Genomic DNA, 19384 nt, shown 5'->3' with positions numbered 1-19384 from the left:
TCCCTGGGTCTGAACGTGGTGAGTAGGTTAATTCTGGTTTGGAGTCAGTCAGTACTTAGCAAATGCACTGACTGTCCAGAGAGAGTGGCAGGTGGAGACATTGTTTTAATACTGCTCTTAGTTAGTGGAATTTATCAGTTCATGGTGGAGTTCATGGTGGAAAACACATGGCACTTGTGCAAGTGGGCAACTCTTCCACGTGTCTGCTTGAAATGGGTTTGTGTAACAAGATGTTACCTGTTGGGTGCTATTGCTGTGCTTATTTGAAAAGAAGCAGTGTCACCAGTTCAGTTCAATACAAACATAACTTTATTTTTACTGAAATGCCAATGAAAGAACTGTACAAATCCATTGTGTAACATTTACTGTTAGAAATTAAAACACATTTCCGGTTATAGAAATACTGTTCACAATTGGAAAGTTGTGGTTTCTCTGGTACCAGTGGTTGTAAATGGTCTGCAGCCCTCGTTGACACCTAGGAGAAATAGGCAGAGGACTCCAGCCTCAGAGGTGAGGTTTTCTGGTTTTTGCAGCACCTTCATGCTACAATAACTGGAAATTAAATGGCCTGAAATGAATGGAAAACATTGTCTAAAGATTTTTTAATTCTAAGTGATTAATACTTTTTCAATTAGCTTGTTCTTCAGTTTTCATTTCATGCTGTTTGCAGAACTTCATCTGTAGCATATCAAGTACCTTTGCCACATAACTTAGGTTATTTTCCTAGAGTGGACAGAACCATGCGTGCAACTACTGCTACTGACTGATGGTGCAGGTGTGCAGGAGAACAGCATTCGTGCTCCTCCTGACAAAGCAAGGACTGGGGCATGTTCAATGCCATGGGCTGAACTGCCTCTTTCTTGGAGTCACAAGACTGACAGATTGTTTCAGTGACAGCTTGACAACTAGTTGCCTAATTGATTTGGTGCAGAAATTGGATTAGACATTGGCCAATAATTAATTTTACTGATCAAAAAGTAGTAGTTTGATGCTTTTAAGCATAATATATTAACATTTTACATTTTGGATGTCACTTGAAATAAAGCTAGAATTCCATTTCATTTGTTTGTGTAGGTAACTGCTTGTTGCTGAAGAGCATCATGGCATTGAACATCTTGTGTTTTCCTCTATTTTTAGCTTTTTTTTTTTTTTTAATATGGACAGTGAAAATTACTTGCCTGCAGTCTCTAAGTCAAGACAGAGCAAAAAGAGATATCAGCCACTTTTCCCATGCTGCAGTTGAGCCGTGTTGCCCTCTCAGCTTACACCCTCTTAGTAGGCATCACAGAATTATCATATTTAAGTCTTAAATTCAAAACTGTTGTTCTTCATATTTAAAATATCCTAATACATATGAAGCAAACATAGATACACATGCTAGCGAGTTTGCTCAGGAATAACTTCTGATTAGTGAAACAGCTAGGTTTAGTTCTTTATTGTTCCCTTCCTTTTGCATGTTGTCATAACTTACAAAGAGTCTGTGCTGCTATATTACAAGAATTGCTCACTGGCAGTCAAGCAAGACAATGCAGATATGATACAGGCCTTGTATTTTTTTTCCAGTTGTTTAATGACAAAATCATACATAAAATCAGTACTTAAAATTCTGATGTTTTATTCTGTGCAAGTAAAATTAAAAATTTAAATACAAAATAAGCACTTTTTAAAAAACAAAATCATAGGTTAGTTTTACTGAATTAAGACATATTAAAATAAGTAGCAGCTTAGTATCAAGACATTAATGTGCACTTCTTTAATTAAGAACTGTTACTTTCTTTAGATCAGAGTCAGAACTTGGAATTTCTTGTATTTTGATTCATTATTTGACCTGGATGTCTTAGCTATGTATCACAGGAATAAACTCAGTAGTTTCACAAGACACAAGCCCTTAGCCAGTAAACATAGCCACAGCATTAAGCATGACAACACAAACCAGAGACATCTCAGAGATCCTTGCTTTGGAGGGCACATGAGTATTCAGAATGTTTGTCGTGGATTCCTCTTTCCTTAAGGTAGCAGTTGTGCTCTGAGGCATTTTGGAGTAGTTTGTTGGCATTCCACTGGTGATGCTTAAAGTCATAGGAGTGGTGGATGATCCTGCTGAAGGAGTCAGGCTGGAGTAGAGCTCTGCTGGATCTTTGATGTAGAAGGTGTGGGTGGCAGCTGCTTCCTGAGAGCCAGCCTGGGACCCAGCCTGCCCCGTGCTCAGCTCCTCGGGGTGCAGGAGCAGCGGCCGCTCGGTGCTGGTGAAGAGGAGGCTTTGGCTGAAGGTTGCCAAGCTGGGGACTTCCTTAGCTCTGAGCTGTTTATGCATTTTGGTCATTTCGCTTGGCTCAGTTGCCACTGGAAAAGCAGCCTTCATTCCCTTGATCAGGAGGCTGGAGCCTGTGCCAGGGGTTGGGGTGGCCTTGGCACAGGGGGCTCCGACCACATGGGCAGCTGTTTCCTGCACCCACCTCAGCAAGTACAGGATATTCTGTTGGTCACTGCAGGCCCATGGGTTGTTGTAGAGTGTTACTACTTGCAGCTGAAGGAGCTGGTCAAAAGCTTTGTCAGGAATGGAGGTGAACTTGTTGTTGTGCAGGTAGAGGCTCGAGAGGTGGTGTAACCTCAGCAGTGTTCCTGGGAGTATCTGGGACAAGAAGTTATTGGATAGATCCACTGTCTCTATGTTGTAGGGCATATTGGTTGGGACTGTCCAGAGTTTGTTGCTACTGAGATTGAGAAACTTGAGACTGCTCAGTGTGTTATTGATCAGAACTGCTCTCTCCACCATATTCCTGGAAACATCGAGCACTCTAAGGTTCCACTGGTAAGCTGTGTCAAGTTTCTGAAGAACTTTAATGTTGTTGTTTATGGCATATAATTCCCATAAGGACTTGGGCAGATGTGCAGGAACATTCTTCAGCCAATTATTTGAAATATCAAGGGTCCTTAAATTAGTGAATCTCGTTAGCTGATGATCGAGATCTAGGAACTGGTTAAAGGACAGATTTAAATATGTAATGTTGTCTTGCAGTCCATGTGGCAGTATAGTTAAGTTTCTGCCTGAACAGTCCACATTCCTGTCGTTTCCTGAGCATGTACAGCTAGAAGGACAGATACCCAGAACAGTGGGTATGAAAAACAGAAGGACCAGCAGACAGGTAGATGTTTTCAATATCTGGTATTCCATTGTTGCCTGGAAATAAATATACCAAAATGACACCCTTTAAATCCATGTAATATATTGTGTTTCTTTGTAAGGGTTGTCTTTCAATGACCACTTGCAGGAGAAATTAAGTAAAAATTATCAATAAACCCCTTTGTGGCATGGTCCTTTTTAGAATTGTTCAAGAGAGACTTTACAAAGCATCCCTTCATAGACTGTCATGTTGTCTGGCAGAATGAGACTTGTTTTTTCATCTCCCTTTCCCCCTCAAGCTCAAATGAGGGCTTTCTTCCGAAAATGCAAGTCTCTTCCAAATGTTATACAATGTCTGCTTCTTGTTTTTAGTCATTTCAAGCCTATATTCTGTTTAGAATAATGTGTTCTTTTAGACGGGATGAAAAAATGGCTGTCAACTCGATCAGCTTTACAAACCTCTGCAGCAATGTAGCAGTCCCCCCATCCATGCATGCTATTTGCTTAAGTAGAATTGGTTAAAATGCATCTGAAATTGTTACGAATTTAGTTTGGAACCCAAATTCCCCCTTCATGCTTCCTTATTATAGTGTTAGTTACATTCTGAGAGCCGGAAACAACATGTTTGAGAGCTGAATTAATGTTAGTAACAAATCTCTGACACTGCAGCAAATCTCTGGTGCAAGCATCTGTCATCAACTAGTAATTTTTACTGGTATTTCTGCCTCCGATTTTCTAGCAGGTTTGTGATTAAAAATGAAAACCAGAGACTTACCCTCATTTCTCCTGCAGTATCAGCACATCCTTCCTGGGAAAGACTGAAGCTTAGAGGTCGTCTTGTTCTAGGCAGTAGCCACAGTTGCTGTCTGTGGATTGTGCTTGGATTGTGCTTGCCTCTTCAGCTGCATCGTCTTGCTGCTGGCTGGGGCTCTGCAACCACCTGATCTGCACTCCACTGGAGGACTGCAGAGCTCTGGTGCTGCTGACTCAAATTTATTGCAAAGCGAGCGTACTCCAGAGTTGGTTTTTATAACCTGAATCAGTTAACTTCTTCATATCTCTGCTTTATGCTGTGGTAATGCCTCAAATGCAGGATTGACAACGTGAGCAGTGCCGAGGGGAATTTCCTTGGGCTGTTTTAGCTTCAGCTGTGATCCCATTTAAATGTTGCCATTTAAAAAGTCATGTTAATTTGTGTTCTTTACCTCTGATTAACCTCTCCTCCTGTAATAAAGGTTAATAATAATTTAGATTTTCTATCTTAAGCTTTTTTTTAAGCTAGACTACCAGAATTACCTTTCCATAATGTTAAAATGTTCAGTTTTCTACTCCTCAGATCAGGCTGTGCCTATATTGTCAGGTATGATATAGCTCAGCTTGTAAGATTACAGATTTCTGTGAGAAATCTTTATGGGAATGTATCCAATCAATATGATAAGAGATACAGTGCTGTTAGTTTTACCATGGTGTAATGCAACAAGCCCTGAAAAAAAATTTTTTTTTTCTTTCTTAATTCCAATGCTGTTTCTGAGGCATACCCAATCGTACAGCTTATGTAAATGGGAGGAAAAAATTGTAAATACCTTGTCATATGCCCACTGCATACACAGCAGCCTGGAATGGGATTTGCATGAACCTGTGACTAATTTCAGTGATCAAGTTTTGGGAGTTTATTGTTCCAGGATGTGCAAACATGCCCTGTGCAATGTCCACAACTATATTCACTCCTCAAGCAAACTCAAAACTTCAAACTCTTTTCCATTTTGCAGAGATGACTTGGGAAGCTGCCTTCAGCATGCAGCACCTTTTCTCTATAAATCTAAACATCTGATACTGGTTAAAAAAAAGTTAGAATTACCTCTGAGCCCACCCTCCTGCTTCCCACCAAGAAGTTAGCTTGTCAGCATGTGTGGTTCTCAACAGGACAGGGAGCATCCAGGCAATGATAAAATTATATTTAAAGTTTATATGAAGAATAATGAGTGCATGATGAAACTAGTGGTCCAGAGGAAGAGATTAGTGCCTGAGCACAAGTAATGATGCTATGTATTTGCCTGAGTGTTCTGCAAACTGTTACTGATTTCTCTATACAAATCAGAAGTGTTTAGGTGGAAGAAAGCCTTTTTGTACTTCTTCCAGCATTTTGGTTCATTCTGGTGCCATTCTGGTGTTCAGTGACCACTGTTACCTGCTCACTCCCACCCACCCCTGTGTTTCCAGACCGCCCAGTGAAGTGCCTGGAGCTTTATACCAAGAAACTTTTTGGCAGTATTTGCTCCCCAGGAGATCCCATTGCTGTTAGGACTGCAGAAGGGCTGGCAGCTGGGAGGGGTTGTTCTGGGCTCCTGTAATGCAGTGCTAGCAGGTTGTGCCCCTGTCCTGGGCAGAAGATGGGCCCTGTGTGATGGATGATGTGTGCATGGCAGCTTGGTTTTGAATTCAAAGCTTTGTACCTAAGCAAATACTCAGTTGTGCTTTAAGTGACCAAAACATCTCTGAATTAGAAAGCTTTATTGAAATCAACTTGAATTCATTGCATTTGCTTACACAGCCTGGCAGAACAAACGATCCTACAGAGCTCAGAGCTTCCAAACCCTGCTGTGTCTTGAAAGCTCCATGGATGTCCTGGCACAGGGAGGTTTGCATGCTCATCTTTGCATTTCCTGCTCTCTCCAAAGCCTGGAATCACTGGTTGCAGTACCCAGTGGGCACAATCCATGTTGTATTTCGAAATTACTTGCTTCAAGCAGAAGCAGGTTGTTCCCTTTTGTGAAAGCTGAAGTTGAGAAACGGGGAAATGCCCATGCAGTCATCTCACTGTTCTTGCTTGCCTCAACTTCTCCTTTTTTTTTTTTTTTCTTTTCTCTTTTTTTTTTAAGCTGTTTGAAATATACTTCATTTAAGAGAAATGTGGAGGATGCTGGAAATCAGTTTGGGCACCCTACAGAGGGTGTTGTCACTGGGGCAGTGGTTCATGGATCTCTTGACAAAGTAACTCGGGTGGTGGGGGAAATTGTTCCTCTGCTTCTGAGTGAAATTCCTGGTCCTTCCTGAGGTCTGCACTGTGATCCTCAGCTGGTTCCCCAAACCATTCAGGAGGAGGTGGCAGGTCTGGGCATTCAGGTGAAGACACTGGATGAGGAGAGCACACAGGGGCACAACTTGCTGCATCTGAGGTGGGAGCTGGAGCTGCGTCCGTGTGGGCACCCGAAGCCCTGGCCAGGGAGCAGTTTTCAGCTGGTGGAGGCAGCTGGTTGGTGGTGTTACTGGTAGTGCAGGTGGGTGGCTTCTCTGATGCAATGGGATCCTGTTGGAAGTGTGTGTCTTGTTTCATTTTCCAAGGCAACATAAATAACACTGATGAACGTGTGGTAGCCTGCTCTGAGTCCACAAAGACATCTGGCATTTCTCCATCTGCAAATGGAGAACCACCTGCCCAGTGTGAGTCAACCAGAACTGGCCTCTTGCAGCATTTCCACACAATTATTACAGTAATAGCCATTAGCATACCAATCAAAATGATGCCAACGATCAGTGGTGCTACCCAGCTGCTGTCACCAGGTTCTGCTGTGGGTGGTGGAGCAGGGAGGGCTCTTCCAGACCGCTGCAAACCAAGGTCTGTCTCCTGCCACTGCTGGAGAGGAGCTTTGTCTTCTGCTGGACTCCTGCTACTGCTGTTGGCGTTTCTTTTATTCATGGCAATGTTTTGAGGTATTGCTGTAGAAAGCGATTTCCAGATTCCACCCCAGAGGAGAACCAGGAGGACTTGGTTGCTGGCCATTTTCCTGCAGACTCTTTATGTTTGTCCTTCCCTACAGCAGGAATGACACAGAACATACCAGCCTGAAAGCTCTGTTTGTGACATACTTACCCTGATGATGGACAGCAGGCAATTTTGTGTTAATGCAGGAGTGAGGAAAATAAAACCAGAGTGTCTAAACTTTCATGTCTGCTCTGTTTGCATAATCAGGTTTGTTGCTGACTTTAGGAACAAGCAGATTTTCAACAGTACTGATCATTCTACTTCAGTAACTTTAAAGACAATGTCTTGGTTATTATTACCTTTTTTTCACCTTATCAGAAGGGAAGTCCTAACACTGTTTCAAAGTGACAATTTCTCAGTCATGTCAGTGACCTGACACAAAACACGAGACCTTCCCAGCAATATTGACAAACAGGATTGTCACCAGTAAAGAGACTCTGGTTTTGGTGGTTAGAAGCCGAGACCTAAGTAAGAGGCTCTCTACAGTTCTCTTAAGCTTTTGTTTCCTGTTCCTGCCTCTCCTAAAGCAGTTAAAGGCAGAGTGCAGTAATTTTTTGAAAAGTTTCCAAAGCCTCATACTGTAGTGGAATGGCATTCTAATGTTAAACTGTTCTTGTGAATACATTCCTGCACATGGAACATTTTCTGTGCTGAAGGAGATTGTGTTAATGTTAAATTGTTGGCATGAAAAGAATTTTTTTTTGCTTCTGTAATGTTTAGTTTAGGTCTCCAAATATCTCTGTATGAAACAAATCATAAAGTACATCAACTACATAGTGGGTTTATATCTGAAATTAACTTTCATACAGCTTGAGCTCATTTATTAGTTACTGTTATGCTCGTCACGTGAAGCTCTTCCTGGGAAATTAATATGCATAAATCTTTGTGGGTTAGCAAATATGCAAAATTAAATTTCAGATACAGCAGTGCTTATGAGTAGTAAATTAATGTATCTTGAACATTGATCAAAACTCTCTTAAGATTTCTAACAGGTAAAAGTGACTCAATTTACTATTCTTCTCTTTTCAAAATACAGTCCAATAACACTGACAGGCAGAGTTCATGATAGCTCAGTAACAACCCCAGACAAAGTGTGCTTGAAGCCCTGGTACTTCTAAGGTGCAAAGAGCTTGGAACCCAGCCTGAAGGCAGGACACAGGCAGTGCTGCCCAGGGTGCAGTTCCATTTCAGACCAAATCATACAAATATTAAACCCTTCCATCTTGAAGCTGATTCTTACCTGTGGATTTCTGTTCTATCCAGCAAGCATCATCTTTTCTGTTGGGAGCCTTAGGGGAGTGACTGTGTGAGGAAGTCAGGCAGCTCCCAGGGGCTCAGTTCATCTTGCAGCAGGTTTCACAGCTGGGGAGGAAGTTGCTGCAGGAAGTGTCGAGAGTGGAAAGATTACCAAGAGCTTCATCTCTGATCTTGCAAGCTTTAGGAGCAAACTTCTTACCTCTTGTTTTTAGAAAACTCGGATATTAAATATTTGTGGCTTTTCTGTGCCTATTATGTAGAAATTCATAGAAATTTGTTTGCCTGACTTGGAAGCAGTTGGAAGCAGCTACAGTTCTGTGTGAGTCAAAAGTTATGCAAGTTGGATTGGCTCTGAATTGCACTGGCTTAATTCTGGTGGTGGGTTTGGGGCACTGTCATGATTAGGAGTGGAAAAGCACCCTTAGGCTCCTTACAGTGAGTCCTGGAAAGCTGGGGGCTGAGCCCAGGCTGCTGGCTCAGGCATCTCCCCTGCTCTTGATGCATTAAAAGGCAGAGAGCTGCAGATCTCACCCTGCTGCCCCCAGCTCCCTGGGTGACTTTTATGTCTGGACAAGGGTGGTGCCTGGAGCCCTCAGGGATGGAGGGCTGTGCTCTCCCTGCAGGTGGTTTCCCATAGCATTTCCTGTAACCCAAGCTACTTTCTTTTGTCTCCTTGAGCATTTTTTTCTGGAAAGGCTGCCAGGCAGATAGAAACCCACACAAGTCTGTCCTCCTGGCATTTGGCAACTGTGTTCTGACAGTGCCAAGCAGCTACTGCCAGATCCTTCTGCAGCTTCTTCATCTCCTCCTACTTCTCCTGTTGTTCCTCTCCTCTGATTGCTCCAGTTCTCTCTGTCAGACTCCTGCAGAAAGCACAATTCCTGATCCCAAACTCTCTCAGTTTGGTTTCCTGTCGATTCCTTCATATCATCCCCATTCTCCTCAACTCTCTTGATCTCCACCTGTCTCTTGCCACATTCCCACCTCAGTCACCATTCTTTTTGCTGTTTTTCCTTTCTTCCACTGATATGATCAGGATTCTTTCCTTTCTGACACTGCTGGTTTACCTCTTTTCCTCGCAGCCTACCAGCACTGTGTTGCTGTGTACAGAGTTCCTAAATGACTGATGTATTCTCCCCTTTTAGTTCTGTCACCTTCCCAGCTGTGAGCAGTTCTACACCAGGTTGGAGCCTCATGTTTGCTATCTCAGGTTGTTCTCTTAGTCCTCACACAGCCTCTGCTGTTGCCTCCTGTGCTGCTCGTGGTCATTTTTGGGAAGGAGAAGGTAACTGCAATGCAGCATCCCCCAACCCTGCCCTTCAGCTCTCTTTAACCAACGTGAGATGTTCTCAGTTCATCCCCTCCAAGCACTGGGTTGTCACTGCTGATGTGGCACCATTGACCCTTCTTCTGGCCTTTCTCCTCATGTTTTAGAAATGCCTGACATAATGCCCCGTCCTCCCATTCCACTTGGGTGGGGTTGTGTGTTACACTGATTCCAAAAATCATAGCTGGTCATCAGAGCAGACCTTTACTGACCTTCAGCAAATGTAATCTTCCAAAATGCCTCATACAAACTGCGTAATATCTTGACTTAGAGAAATAGTATCACGTAAGTAATTTTAAAAAGTGTTGCTAGTTTATTGGAGATGGATAACAAAGTGAAGTAGTTCCCATATTCTAACATCATACAGACTTCATATATTCATACACAAAGTCAAACCACAATAAATATGATTCAGAACTCAAATCTGGTTCAGAAGCAATTCAGCTGCTTTATGAAGCTCTCGATGGAAAAACCTGAAGGGGCATTTTGAGAGGGACCAGTTCCTGTTTCAGTAATTGCATCAAAGTGGTGACTGAATTACAGTTTTCTTACAAAAAGCAACTTGGCTATGGCTGTCTGGCACCCTGTGGTATGGTGTATTTATTGGACTAACAGTTCTTTCCTTTTTTATCCCCTAATGATCTTTGAGAATGGGCAGACTTCTGTCCTTTTGTTTTCTCCCATTCAGCTCCTGTCACTGTGATTTCTGGTCACAAGGGTAAAACTGGTCTTGATGCTGTTAAATATAAACACAGTTTCCCTCCCTTCCAGATCTGCACATTGCTGCAGCATTCCTGTTGTCATGGAAGGAAAACCCTGAGATCTGAATTTAGCTTCCCTGTATTAAAAGTCCTGTTGTTACTTGAAAGCTAAGTTTTTGCCTTATATTAATGAGGTTGAAAAGGCAAAAGATTAATTTTTACCTGGGTATGAATTAAATCTCAACTACAAAATGGCTTAAAACGGGTTGGCGGGACTTTGATGGTTCTTTCTTTTCCTGTGCAATATCTGTTTCTTTGGTGAGTTTCTCGGTTGCTTCATCTTTGGTTTTCCTTTGGAATGCAGCATCCCTCCCTGACATCAAGTCTTGCATTACCAAGTCAGTTCCAGCTGTCTCTGTAGGGATCCTCTGCCATGTTCCTGCTGCTGTGGGCCATAAGCTGTTAGATGCCAGCAGATCACCATTGCTCCTGGGCCTGCGTTTTCCTTGCTGAGTTTTTTTGAGATGGGACATTTTGTTTGCTATGACAACTGTCGCCAGAAATAAGAAGGTGCAGATGAGCACAAGTACTGCTATTATGATGAAGCAAACCAGTATAAGAGACTTGTTGTCTTCACATGCTGCTTTTGTCATTGTACCCCTGGGTTTGCTGGTGTTCCTGGGTGCTCCAGTGGCAGGAACAGCACCTCTGGCAGGGGAAGATGTTGGATCTTGGGCCATTGTGGAGGGTAAGGGCAGCAGGGTGCTCATCTCCACTTCAGAAGCAGTTGTGCTGCTGAAATTGATGCTGAGAGCAGAATTTGTATTGGCTTCTGTTACGTTCTGGCTTCCACTGAGGTTTTGGCTGAGAGGATTCCAGGTGTCATTTGTAACCCCAGGGTAAGCAGTGTGGTTTGTGCTTGTTTGCAGGCACAAAGAGAAGATTATCACGACAGGGAAGGTGAAGTATGGTTTGCTGTGTCTCTGTGTTGCCATCTTCCTTTTTAGTCACCTGCAAAGACACAATTTGTGGCAGTAGATCAGCAAATTGAATTTGGCTTTCTGGGAATCGTAAGCAGTGGCCTTTTTGGTGAAAAAATAAGTGACTTGGCCTCGTTTTTAGTAGATGTAGGAGGATGAGTTTCAAGTGCTTGGTATTCTGAAAGAATAGGTTGTGTCAAACTTCTGACAGAGGTTTATAGGAAATGTGTGAAGATTAAAAAAGAACATGGAGCAAAGAGAGGAAGGGAAGTGTTCCCTCACTGCAGAGGCTTTGTGGTAGCTCCTCCTCTTTGGGAGTTTCTCCTCTTTACAGCTGGCCATGCCACAAGGCTAAGTTCATCACTTCTACTTTTGTACAGTGACAGAATAAACCTGCACAAAGTTCACAGATCACTGTTTCTGACTTTCCTGCCTTCCCCTGATGGTGGCACATGTAACCATGCTTGTAAAGATGGTTAAGTGAAGAATTGAAAATGTTCCTGTAAGTGACAGCAATTGGTTTCATTTTATATTTCTTAGCACAGCTGGAGTCTGGAGTATTTGGGAAATGCCTAGGAAAATCTTTGTTCTCCTAACTTTTCTGCTTTATTGTACAAATCATTATTTATCACAAATATACTTCTCATTTTTTTTCTCAAACGTTCTACAGATTGTAGCATTTTCTTTAAAATGCCTGAAATAATTATGCAAACGATGCTTCCATTAGTACCTTCTGTTTCACATGTGTGTAGTATTCAAGTTTGTACTTTTTAAATTTGTCTGCAGGGCAGAAAACTGATCATCAGGTCAGTCTGGTACTGAGATAATAACCTCAAAATGACAGTGAGAAACCAGAGAGGCAGTGAAGCACTCAGGGCTGCAGCTTCCTCTGGGTGGGACACCCCCAGAGTTGGTCCCTGGTCCCACCCAGCTTCTCTTTCAGCTGTCCCCATTAGCAAAATGTTTCCTCTAAGTCTTACAGACTCCCTTGGGTTCAAACAGAAACACTGTAGAGAATGACCAAAAGTAACAGAGCAGGGTTTGGAAGCAGGTTTGTCCTGGAAGCTGTTCTTTTGCAGGGAACAAAGCAGAGGCTATGGCTGAGTTAGCACGCCAGCCAAAGAGCTTGATGTGTTCCCTCCCAAAAATCAACAGGGTGAACTTGTCTGTCTTGCAAAATGCCAGTGGAGTCCTGCACACTGGTGAAGGCCTCCAGGGAAGTGAAAGTGATGTGGAGGAGAAAGTGATATACCTGAAACATACCCAGGGCACACACTGTGGTCATTCCATGACAAAGGAACAGCAGAAGCTGGAGGATGTGTCTTCTGCTTTGCAGGTCACCCATGACACAGATGGGCTCCCTTCTGAGAGGGGTCCTTATTGTTAAGTTTCAACTAGAAACATCTTAGTAATCAGCTCCAGCTCAGGTGGAATTTTTATCTTTAGATGGTAAAGGTTGCCTGGAGGCAAAACCAGCAAAACCAGGCTTTCTTTTTTATTTTGAAATACAACATAATTTCCTGTAAAGTTTCTGTGTGTTGTGTAGAACTTCTGCCAGTGCAGATTTCCTCCAGTCCTTGCCTGCTCCCTCCCAGAGCACAGTCAGCCCAGTGTTCCAGACCAGATGGGCTCTTCTTAAAAATAAACAAACTGATGTTGTTAAGGACTTTGCTTAAAATCACGAGAGCAAAGGAACTGATCATTAAAGAGCTGGTTTTTTTTCTTTTAGTCCATCCCTTTGTGCATAGGTATTGACAGGATCTTTGTCAGTGCACAGAGCTACAGCAGGAACAGCAGAGCTAAGTGGTGACTGTCACTGTTAAATCTTGGGAGTCTGACTGAATAACCTTTAACATAACTAAAAACAGAGTTGTATCAGCTTCCTTAACTCAGCTGGAGGTAATATTTGTACTGATTGTTACTATTTTTGGGTTACTTGAACATCTTTAAGAATGTTTTTGCATAGAATTTGCTAGAAAATCTGATGAACTTGGAGGTTAAAATAGGAGAAGGAAAATGTGTACTTACCTTGCCAAGATGTAGTCAGAAGAAAACTGATGTTTCAGAGACTTGGTCCTTCAAACAATGAAGCATCCGTGTGTGTATTTCACTCTTAACATAAAACAAGTGGATTTAGATGGTGCTGGTATTTTTTAAGCAAATCTGTAACTGAAATTATACGTCCTTTACTCTGAGTGGAGAACTAAAACCACAGAGATGACACACTTCCTTTTGGTAACAACCATACCATGACACGTTAGAGGGGAAAAACACCAACCTGCCCAAATTAGCTCTCAGAGCTACAGGAAGTCACACAGAGGAGAGAAAAGTACCTTTGGCAGACAAATACTGTACATCCATCGAATTCTTCTCCTGAGTTATTCCATGTTCAGGTGTTCACCTCCCATGTTACCAAAAGCAGAGGCCCAGGACACCTAAAACTGCAGATGTTCTTACAGTTTGTTTGCCTTGACAGAGGTTCTGCCAGCCTGAAACACTGAGAGGGATTATAGAGCACTTCAGAGGTTCTTGAGACACTGTTGAGTTTGATTTTTAATTAATTCTTACTAACAGAATTTTGTCTGCTTGTTGTCTCTGGGGACTTGGCTTAGGCAGCTGCACGCTCCATGAAATTCAGAGAATCATTAAATCAGAACAAAAGGTTCTTAATATTTATATATCACTTGAATGCTTTTCTGGAAAGAGTTATTTTGTGTCTTGTACTGCTGGGAGGACTGGCCACTCTTAGAAGCACTCTACCAAGCCATAGAGTGAATGGAATGATCTTAGACCTTTGGAAAAGGTTGGTATGTGGATACTTAACTAGTCTTAAGACTTCTGCAATGCCTCCAGCTATAATTTGAATCTCAAAGGCCATTAAAAAATTTGTTTGAGGGACTTGTACTTTTCTTTTTAAAGAAACCCTGAGGTCTTCTCATGTAATCCAGCTTTGATCCAAGTGATGCTCTCTTGCCTTCAGCACAGATTTGATCATTTGAGTTGACTAAAGTTCCTGTCTGGCTGGAGGGTGTTTGGCTGGGGGAGGCTGCTGCCTTTGGGCTGCAGCTCCAGGCCAGGGCTTTGGGTTGTTGGTGTTTTCATAACTCCTGTGAGGGATCAGTCTGCTGTAGTGCAGTGTGTGCACTACACCACTCAGACCTTTCACTGGGGATCCAAAAAGCAAACCCGGTGTTGTCTGTCTTGTCTTCCTACAGGTTCAAGACTGGTCAGATCAATGGAGATTTGCTGATATACCATGTCCTGCTGACTCTGAAGCCATACTATGCAAAGCCATATGAGATTGTAGTGGACCTCACCCACGCTGGCCCCAGTAATCGCTTTAAAACAGACTTTCTTTCTAAATGGTTTGTAGTTTTTCCAGGCTTTGCTTATGAAAATGTTTCGGCAGTTTTTATTTATAACTGTAACTCTTGGGTCAGAGAATACACCAAATACCATGAAAGGCTCTTGACAGGTTTGAAAGGAAGCAAAAGGCTTATTTTCATAGACTCTCCAGGGAAACTGGCAGAGCACATTGAACACGACCAGCAGAAACTCCCAGCAGCTACTTTGGCTTTGGAGGAGGACTTGAAAGTGTTCCACAATGCCCTCAAACTGGCTCATAAAGACACCAAAGTTTCTATTAAAGTAAGTCCTTTTAATCCTCTTTCACATGAATTGTAATGTTTCTACAACAATTTGAATATGATTTTACTCTCTTTTAATATTCTTCTCTCCTGTTTTGAGGAGAAATCACAAGTTCTTACCGTGCCTCTTTAGAAAGTGTAAAATGTCATTCATCTGTTCCTACAGAATCAGACATGTCAGACTTTTCTCTGCATTGTACACAGTAGGTGCTGAACCATTTTTCTCTTCCTCAGGTTGGGTCAACAGCTGTGCAGGTGACATCAGCAGAGCGAACCAGAGTCCTGGGGCAAACGGTGTTTCTGAATGACATATACTATGCCTCTGAGATAGAGGAGATATGTCTTGTGGATGAGAACCAGTTCACCTTGACCATTGCCAACCAAGGCACCCCACTCACCTTCATGCATCAGGAGTGTGAGGCCATTGTCAGGTCCATCATCCACATCCGGACGCGGTGGGAGCTGTCTCAGCCCGACTCCATCCCCCAGCACACCAAAATCCGCCCCAAGGACGTCCCGGGGACGCTGCTCAACATCGCCCTGCTCAACCTGGGCAGCTCAGACCCCAGCCTGAGGTACAGAGCTCCCACGTTTCTGTTCACAACTCTGAATTCTTGACAAGCTTTCCAAAGGGCTAGTTAAGCAATTTCAGACAAAACAATTTTTCTTTTAGGACAGTTCAGTGAAATGTACTTTTTTATATTAAATAAAGATTGGGTTTTCTGTAGGTGCAGAAAGGCAGAGGTACTCTCAGGGTGACTGGAGACATAGAGGAAGCTTCATTTTTCTTTATAAGGAGAAATACTTATGCTTTGCCATATGTTTATCTCTGTACTCTTTATCTCATCCAAAATTGGTTAAAGCAAGTAGAAGAGTAATTCCTTTCATTTTTCAAAGGCAAATGTGGTTTCTGAATCTTAACTGGAGCAGGGAAAAAGCTCAGGATTTAAATGTAATCTCTTGCAGAGCAGTATTGATTTGATTTTTTTAAATGTCAGTACTAGTACTGTGATGCCTTGGTGTAATGCCTGTATTGTAAAATGTACAAGAAAACTATTACAAGTCCCATTGCTTGCTTTGTTACAGGTCTGCTGCCTATAATCTTCTATGTGCCTTAACCTGTACCTTTAATTTAAAGATTGAGGGCCAGTTACTGGAAACTTCAGGTCTGTGTATTCCTGCCAACAACACACTATTTATTGTATCTATTAGTAAGACTCTTGCAGCTAACGAACCACACCTTACCTTAGAGTTCTTGGAAGAGTGTATTTCTGGATTTAGCAAATCTAGTAAGTAACTCTGGTATTCCTTAATGCTAACCCTGAATTTGAACAGCTTTAGGTTGGTAGCTGTCTAGCTTAGTCCATTAACCTTCCTCGTGTTACTGAGTCACAATAAGTTTAACTTGTGTAATGCATTGTAAATGCCTCCTGGAGCTGATTTTAAGATCATCCATTTATATCTGTTTCTTGATAATCAAGTTGTGTAATTCTCTGAAGCCAGGCAATTTCACAAACTGGAATGGCATCTGTTGGAGCAAAAACATTACCCATCACATTTGAATGTGCCCTTTCCTTCCTTATGAAGCAGACATAAAAAGAAAGACCACTGCTTTATAAATCTGGAAGTGAATGTTAACATAAGCTTTGCTGGGCATCTCGCTCAGTTAAAGATTAATTTCATTCTGAGGGGACAATACAGATCCTTTCAGATCAATTGATAGTTTAGTACAGTGAGTACTTTGGGTACATCTCTGTCAGGCTGTTATTAATTCACCAGAAGCAGAGAATATTGCAGAAAAAAAATCAAAATGTGAGGTCCATGATAGTGCAGGTTTGAATATACATATACAGAAGAGTTACTGGGTTCTTCAGTCACAGCAAAATTAATCTTTTCAGATTGATTATCCCTCTCAACTGCAAATCTGGTTCTGTTGCACTCTCCTTGTCATCCTTTTTTTCCAGGCACAACACAGCTCTGACTTTACTGTTGGAAGCTGTTGAGAACATGTTCTCATGATTAAAGAGCAATTATCTTAAGTAATGCCACCTAATGCTGAATGTGCACATCTTTGTCACCTCTCTTATTAAGATACTAAAATGTCAGCATCTCCTACAGATGTTTCTTGGGTGTCATTATTAGAGTACATGTCTTTTTGAAGCTTGTCTTTGGCCCAGTACTATTTGCTCAGCTCTAATAGTAATTGTTTTAGACAAGAAAACTGAATGGAAAAGTGCTCACAAATAGTAGTCTACTTATAAATGCTGATTGTGTGTTACAAGGTGAATTTTTATTGCAGGTATTGAACTGAAGCATCTTTGTCTGGAGTATATGACTCCCTGGCTGTCCAATCTGGTCCGGTTCTGTAAACACAACGACGATGCGAAGCGCCAGCGAGTCACTGCTATCCTTGATAAGCTCATAACCATGACAATAAATGAAAAACAGATGTATCCTTCCATTCAGGCTAAGATATGGGGAAGCCTTGGACAGGTACAAATTCTGCACAATTTGTTACAGCTTGTTTATAAATTAATCTGACCGATTAAATAAGAATTAATTTTCTCTATCAGATAACAGATCTCCTTGATGTGGTGCTGGACAGCTTCATCAAAACAAGTGCCACGGGGGGCTTAGGATCCATAAAAGCTGAGGTTATGGCAGACACAGCTGTAGCACTGGCTTCTGGAAATGTAAAATTGGTTTCAAGCAAAGTGAGTTCCCTCTTTGCCTGTGTTTCCTTTTCTATTATAATTTCAGTTTATGATGATGTGATACTGAGATGTTTTCTGGTAACTCAGCACAGGCAGTAATGAGAAAAACATTATGAAATGGCTTCCAAGCAATAGAGGAATTTCAGTGTGAAATTGTACTGGTTTGTACTGAAATTTTGAGCTGTGCTCTTTGTTTAAGTAAAACAAAACGATTGCTCTCTTTTCAGGTGATTGGAAGGATGTGTAAAATAATTGACAAGACTTGTCTGTCCCCAACTCCTACCCTGGAGCAGCACCTGATGTGGGATGACATTGCTATCCTGGCACGCTACATGCTGATGCTCTCCTTTAACAACTCCCTGGACGTGGCAGCACATCTCCCCTACCTCTTCCATGTAGTTACTCTCTTGGTGGCCACGGGTCCCCTTTCTCTCAGAGCTTCCACTCATGGTCTTGTCATCAACATCATTCATTCCCTTTGCACTTGCTCCCAGCTTCACTTTAGTGGTAAGGGTTTTATTCAGATTTTCAGTTTGATCAAGAAACTTTTGAGTTGTCATTCTCTAGTTAAGATGTTTTGAGAGTATGAAAATACCACGTGCTGATTCAGTTTGCACAAATCAGAGTAAGGATGTGACTGATGAACGAGTGAGTGTGGAATTTATAAGTGACTCTGCTTTAGAGCAGCCACATCATGTAAATTGTGTTTATAATGGGTTTTAGAAAAAAGGGAAGAAAGTACCAGGAAGTTCCTGTGATGCAAAGAAAGGAGAAAATAACTTCTGTGCTACAACTGGCTGATGTGTGTCTTTTGAATGGTTGCATAATGTGGTAGCAAAAATGTCAGTGACATCAGGAAACTGGGAAACTATTCTGTTCAAACAGGTATTTTACATATTGCTGTATCCTAGCAGTCCTAAAATAATTGGTATTAGCAAATATGTAGCTATCAGTCCTTCCACGGAAGTGCAGGATAAAACCAGACTATTTTGCTACTTGTGCAGAAAAAAGAAAAGAAGAAATCTAAATTCATGCAATCTTTTCTTCTTTAAGTATCTGAAAATCCCTATCTATGTATATCAACAGGGTGAGTGTGTGAGTATTGCACACGGGTATCTATGTATAAAGAGAAGCTGTGCTGTGAGGCACAGAGCAGAACAAGCCTTCCTGACCAAACAGAATTTTAAGTACACTGAAATGAAACTGAAGTTCAGAATTGTAAAAATATTCAGTGCTACTGGCAGGGCTGTAATTTTCTTCTGGTTTAAGTGGCTTTCTTAATTTTAGTGCCAGAGCCAAAAGCAGGATTTGATTGCAGTTTGAATGTAGTCCTGGTGGTATTTCAAAGCAGGAACTCTCCATGTTTCCATTTTCTAAACCAATGTGAGGAGAAGTCTCACAGAACCACATCTTTAAACAAGTTTCTTTCAACCTATTTTTAGAATACAGCTTCCTGGTGCCCAGTCTCACCAGTCTGTGCCACAGAGCACAGTTCTTGTGTCATACTCTGGGAGACCTGGCAAAACCAAGTGTTGGGTTGTGTGAAGTGACGATGAGCTACTCGTGTATTCACGGGAGGGTGCGCCCGAGACTGAGGAAAACATGGGTTGGATTTCAGTGCTTTAAATTAAATGTGTCACATTTTTTCAACAGAGGAGACCAAGCAAGTTTTAAGGCTGAGCTTGACCGAGTTCTCGCTGCCTAAGTTTTATTTGCTGTTTGGAATCAGCAAAGTGAAATCGGCCGCGGTGATCGCGTTCCGGTCCAGCTACCGAGACAGATCCTTCTCCCCCGGCTCCTATGAACGGGAGACGTTTGCCCTGACTTCCTTGGAAACTGTAACTGAAGCTCTGCTGGAGATCATGGAGGTT

At 42.1% G+C, this 19384-nt stretch overlaps 3 protein-coding genes and 1 long non-coding RNA gene across 8 annotated transcripts in view; 1 reads left to right on the top strand and 3 right to left on the bottom strand.

Annotated features, from left to right (window-relative positions):
- Window positions 1-19384, top strand: part of NF1 (neurofibromin 1) — a 71226-nt gene that overhangs the window by 38446 nt on the left and 13396 nt on the right. For 2 of the 5 annotated variants that reach the window (XM_030462377.1, XM_030462376.1), the window contains 7 exons: window positions 14368-14800; window positions 15034-15374; window positions 15886-16088; window positions 17099-17292; window positions 17373-17513; window positions 17741-18020; window positions 19167-19381. In XM_030462377.1, coding sequence (XP_030318237.1) covers window positions 14368-14800; window positions 15034-15374; window positions 15886-16088; window positions 17099-17292; window positions 17373-17513; window positions 17741-18020; window positions 19167-19381 — 1807 coding nt within the window. Of the gene's footprint in view, window positions 1-14367; window positions 14801-15033; window positions 15375-15885; window positions 16089-17098; window positions 17293-17372; window positions 17514-17740; window positions 18021-19166; window positions 19382-19384 lie in introns of those variants that run through there. The other 3 variants (XM_030462378.1, XM_030462379.1, XM_030462380.1) reach the window with 3 other exon arrangements.
- OMG (oligodendrocyte myelin glycoprotein) lies at window positions 1411-4099 on the bottom strand. Its single transcript, XM_008491256.2, has 2 exons — window positions 3900-4099; window positions 1411-3181 (listed from the first exon to the last, which is right to left on the bottom strand). The coding sequence occupies exons 1-2, from the start codon at window positions 3903-3905 to the stop codon at window positions 1889-1891; spliced, it is 1299 nt and encodes a 432-aa protein (XP_008489478.2). The 5' UTR covers window positions 3906-4099; the 3' UTR covers window positions 1411-1888.
- On the bottom strand, window positions 5977-8217 carry LOC115599366. The gene is made up of 2 exons (XR_003988354.1): window positions 8128-8217; window positions 5977-6936 (listed from the first exon to the last, which is right to left on the bottom strand). It is a non-coding gene; the product is annotated as an uncharacterized LOC115599366 (long non-coding RNA).
- Window positions 10063-13277, bottom strand: EVI2A (ecotropic viral integration site 2A). The gene is made up of 2 exons (XM_008491244.2): window positions 13181-13277; window positions 10063-11183 (listed from the first exon to the last, which is right to left on the bottom strand). Exon 2 carries the CDS (start codon window positions 11165-11167, stop codon window positions 10406-10408), a length of 762 nt encoding a protein of 253 aa, XP_008489466.2. The 5' UTR covers window positions 11168-11183; window positions 13181-13277; the 3' UTR covers window positions 10063-10405.

Source organism: Calypte anna, chromosome 19, assembly GCF_003957555.1.
Source record: "Calypte anna isolate BGI_N300 chromosome 19, bCalAnn1_v1.p, whole genome shotgun sequence".
In the NCBI taxonomy this organism is placed as follows: domain Eukaryota; kingdom Metazoa; phylum Chordata; class Aves; order Apodiformes; family Trochilidae; genus Calypte; species Calypte anna.
Note: the sequence above shows the minus strand (reverse complement) of the source record. Positions and strands in the feature narration are given on the sequence as shown.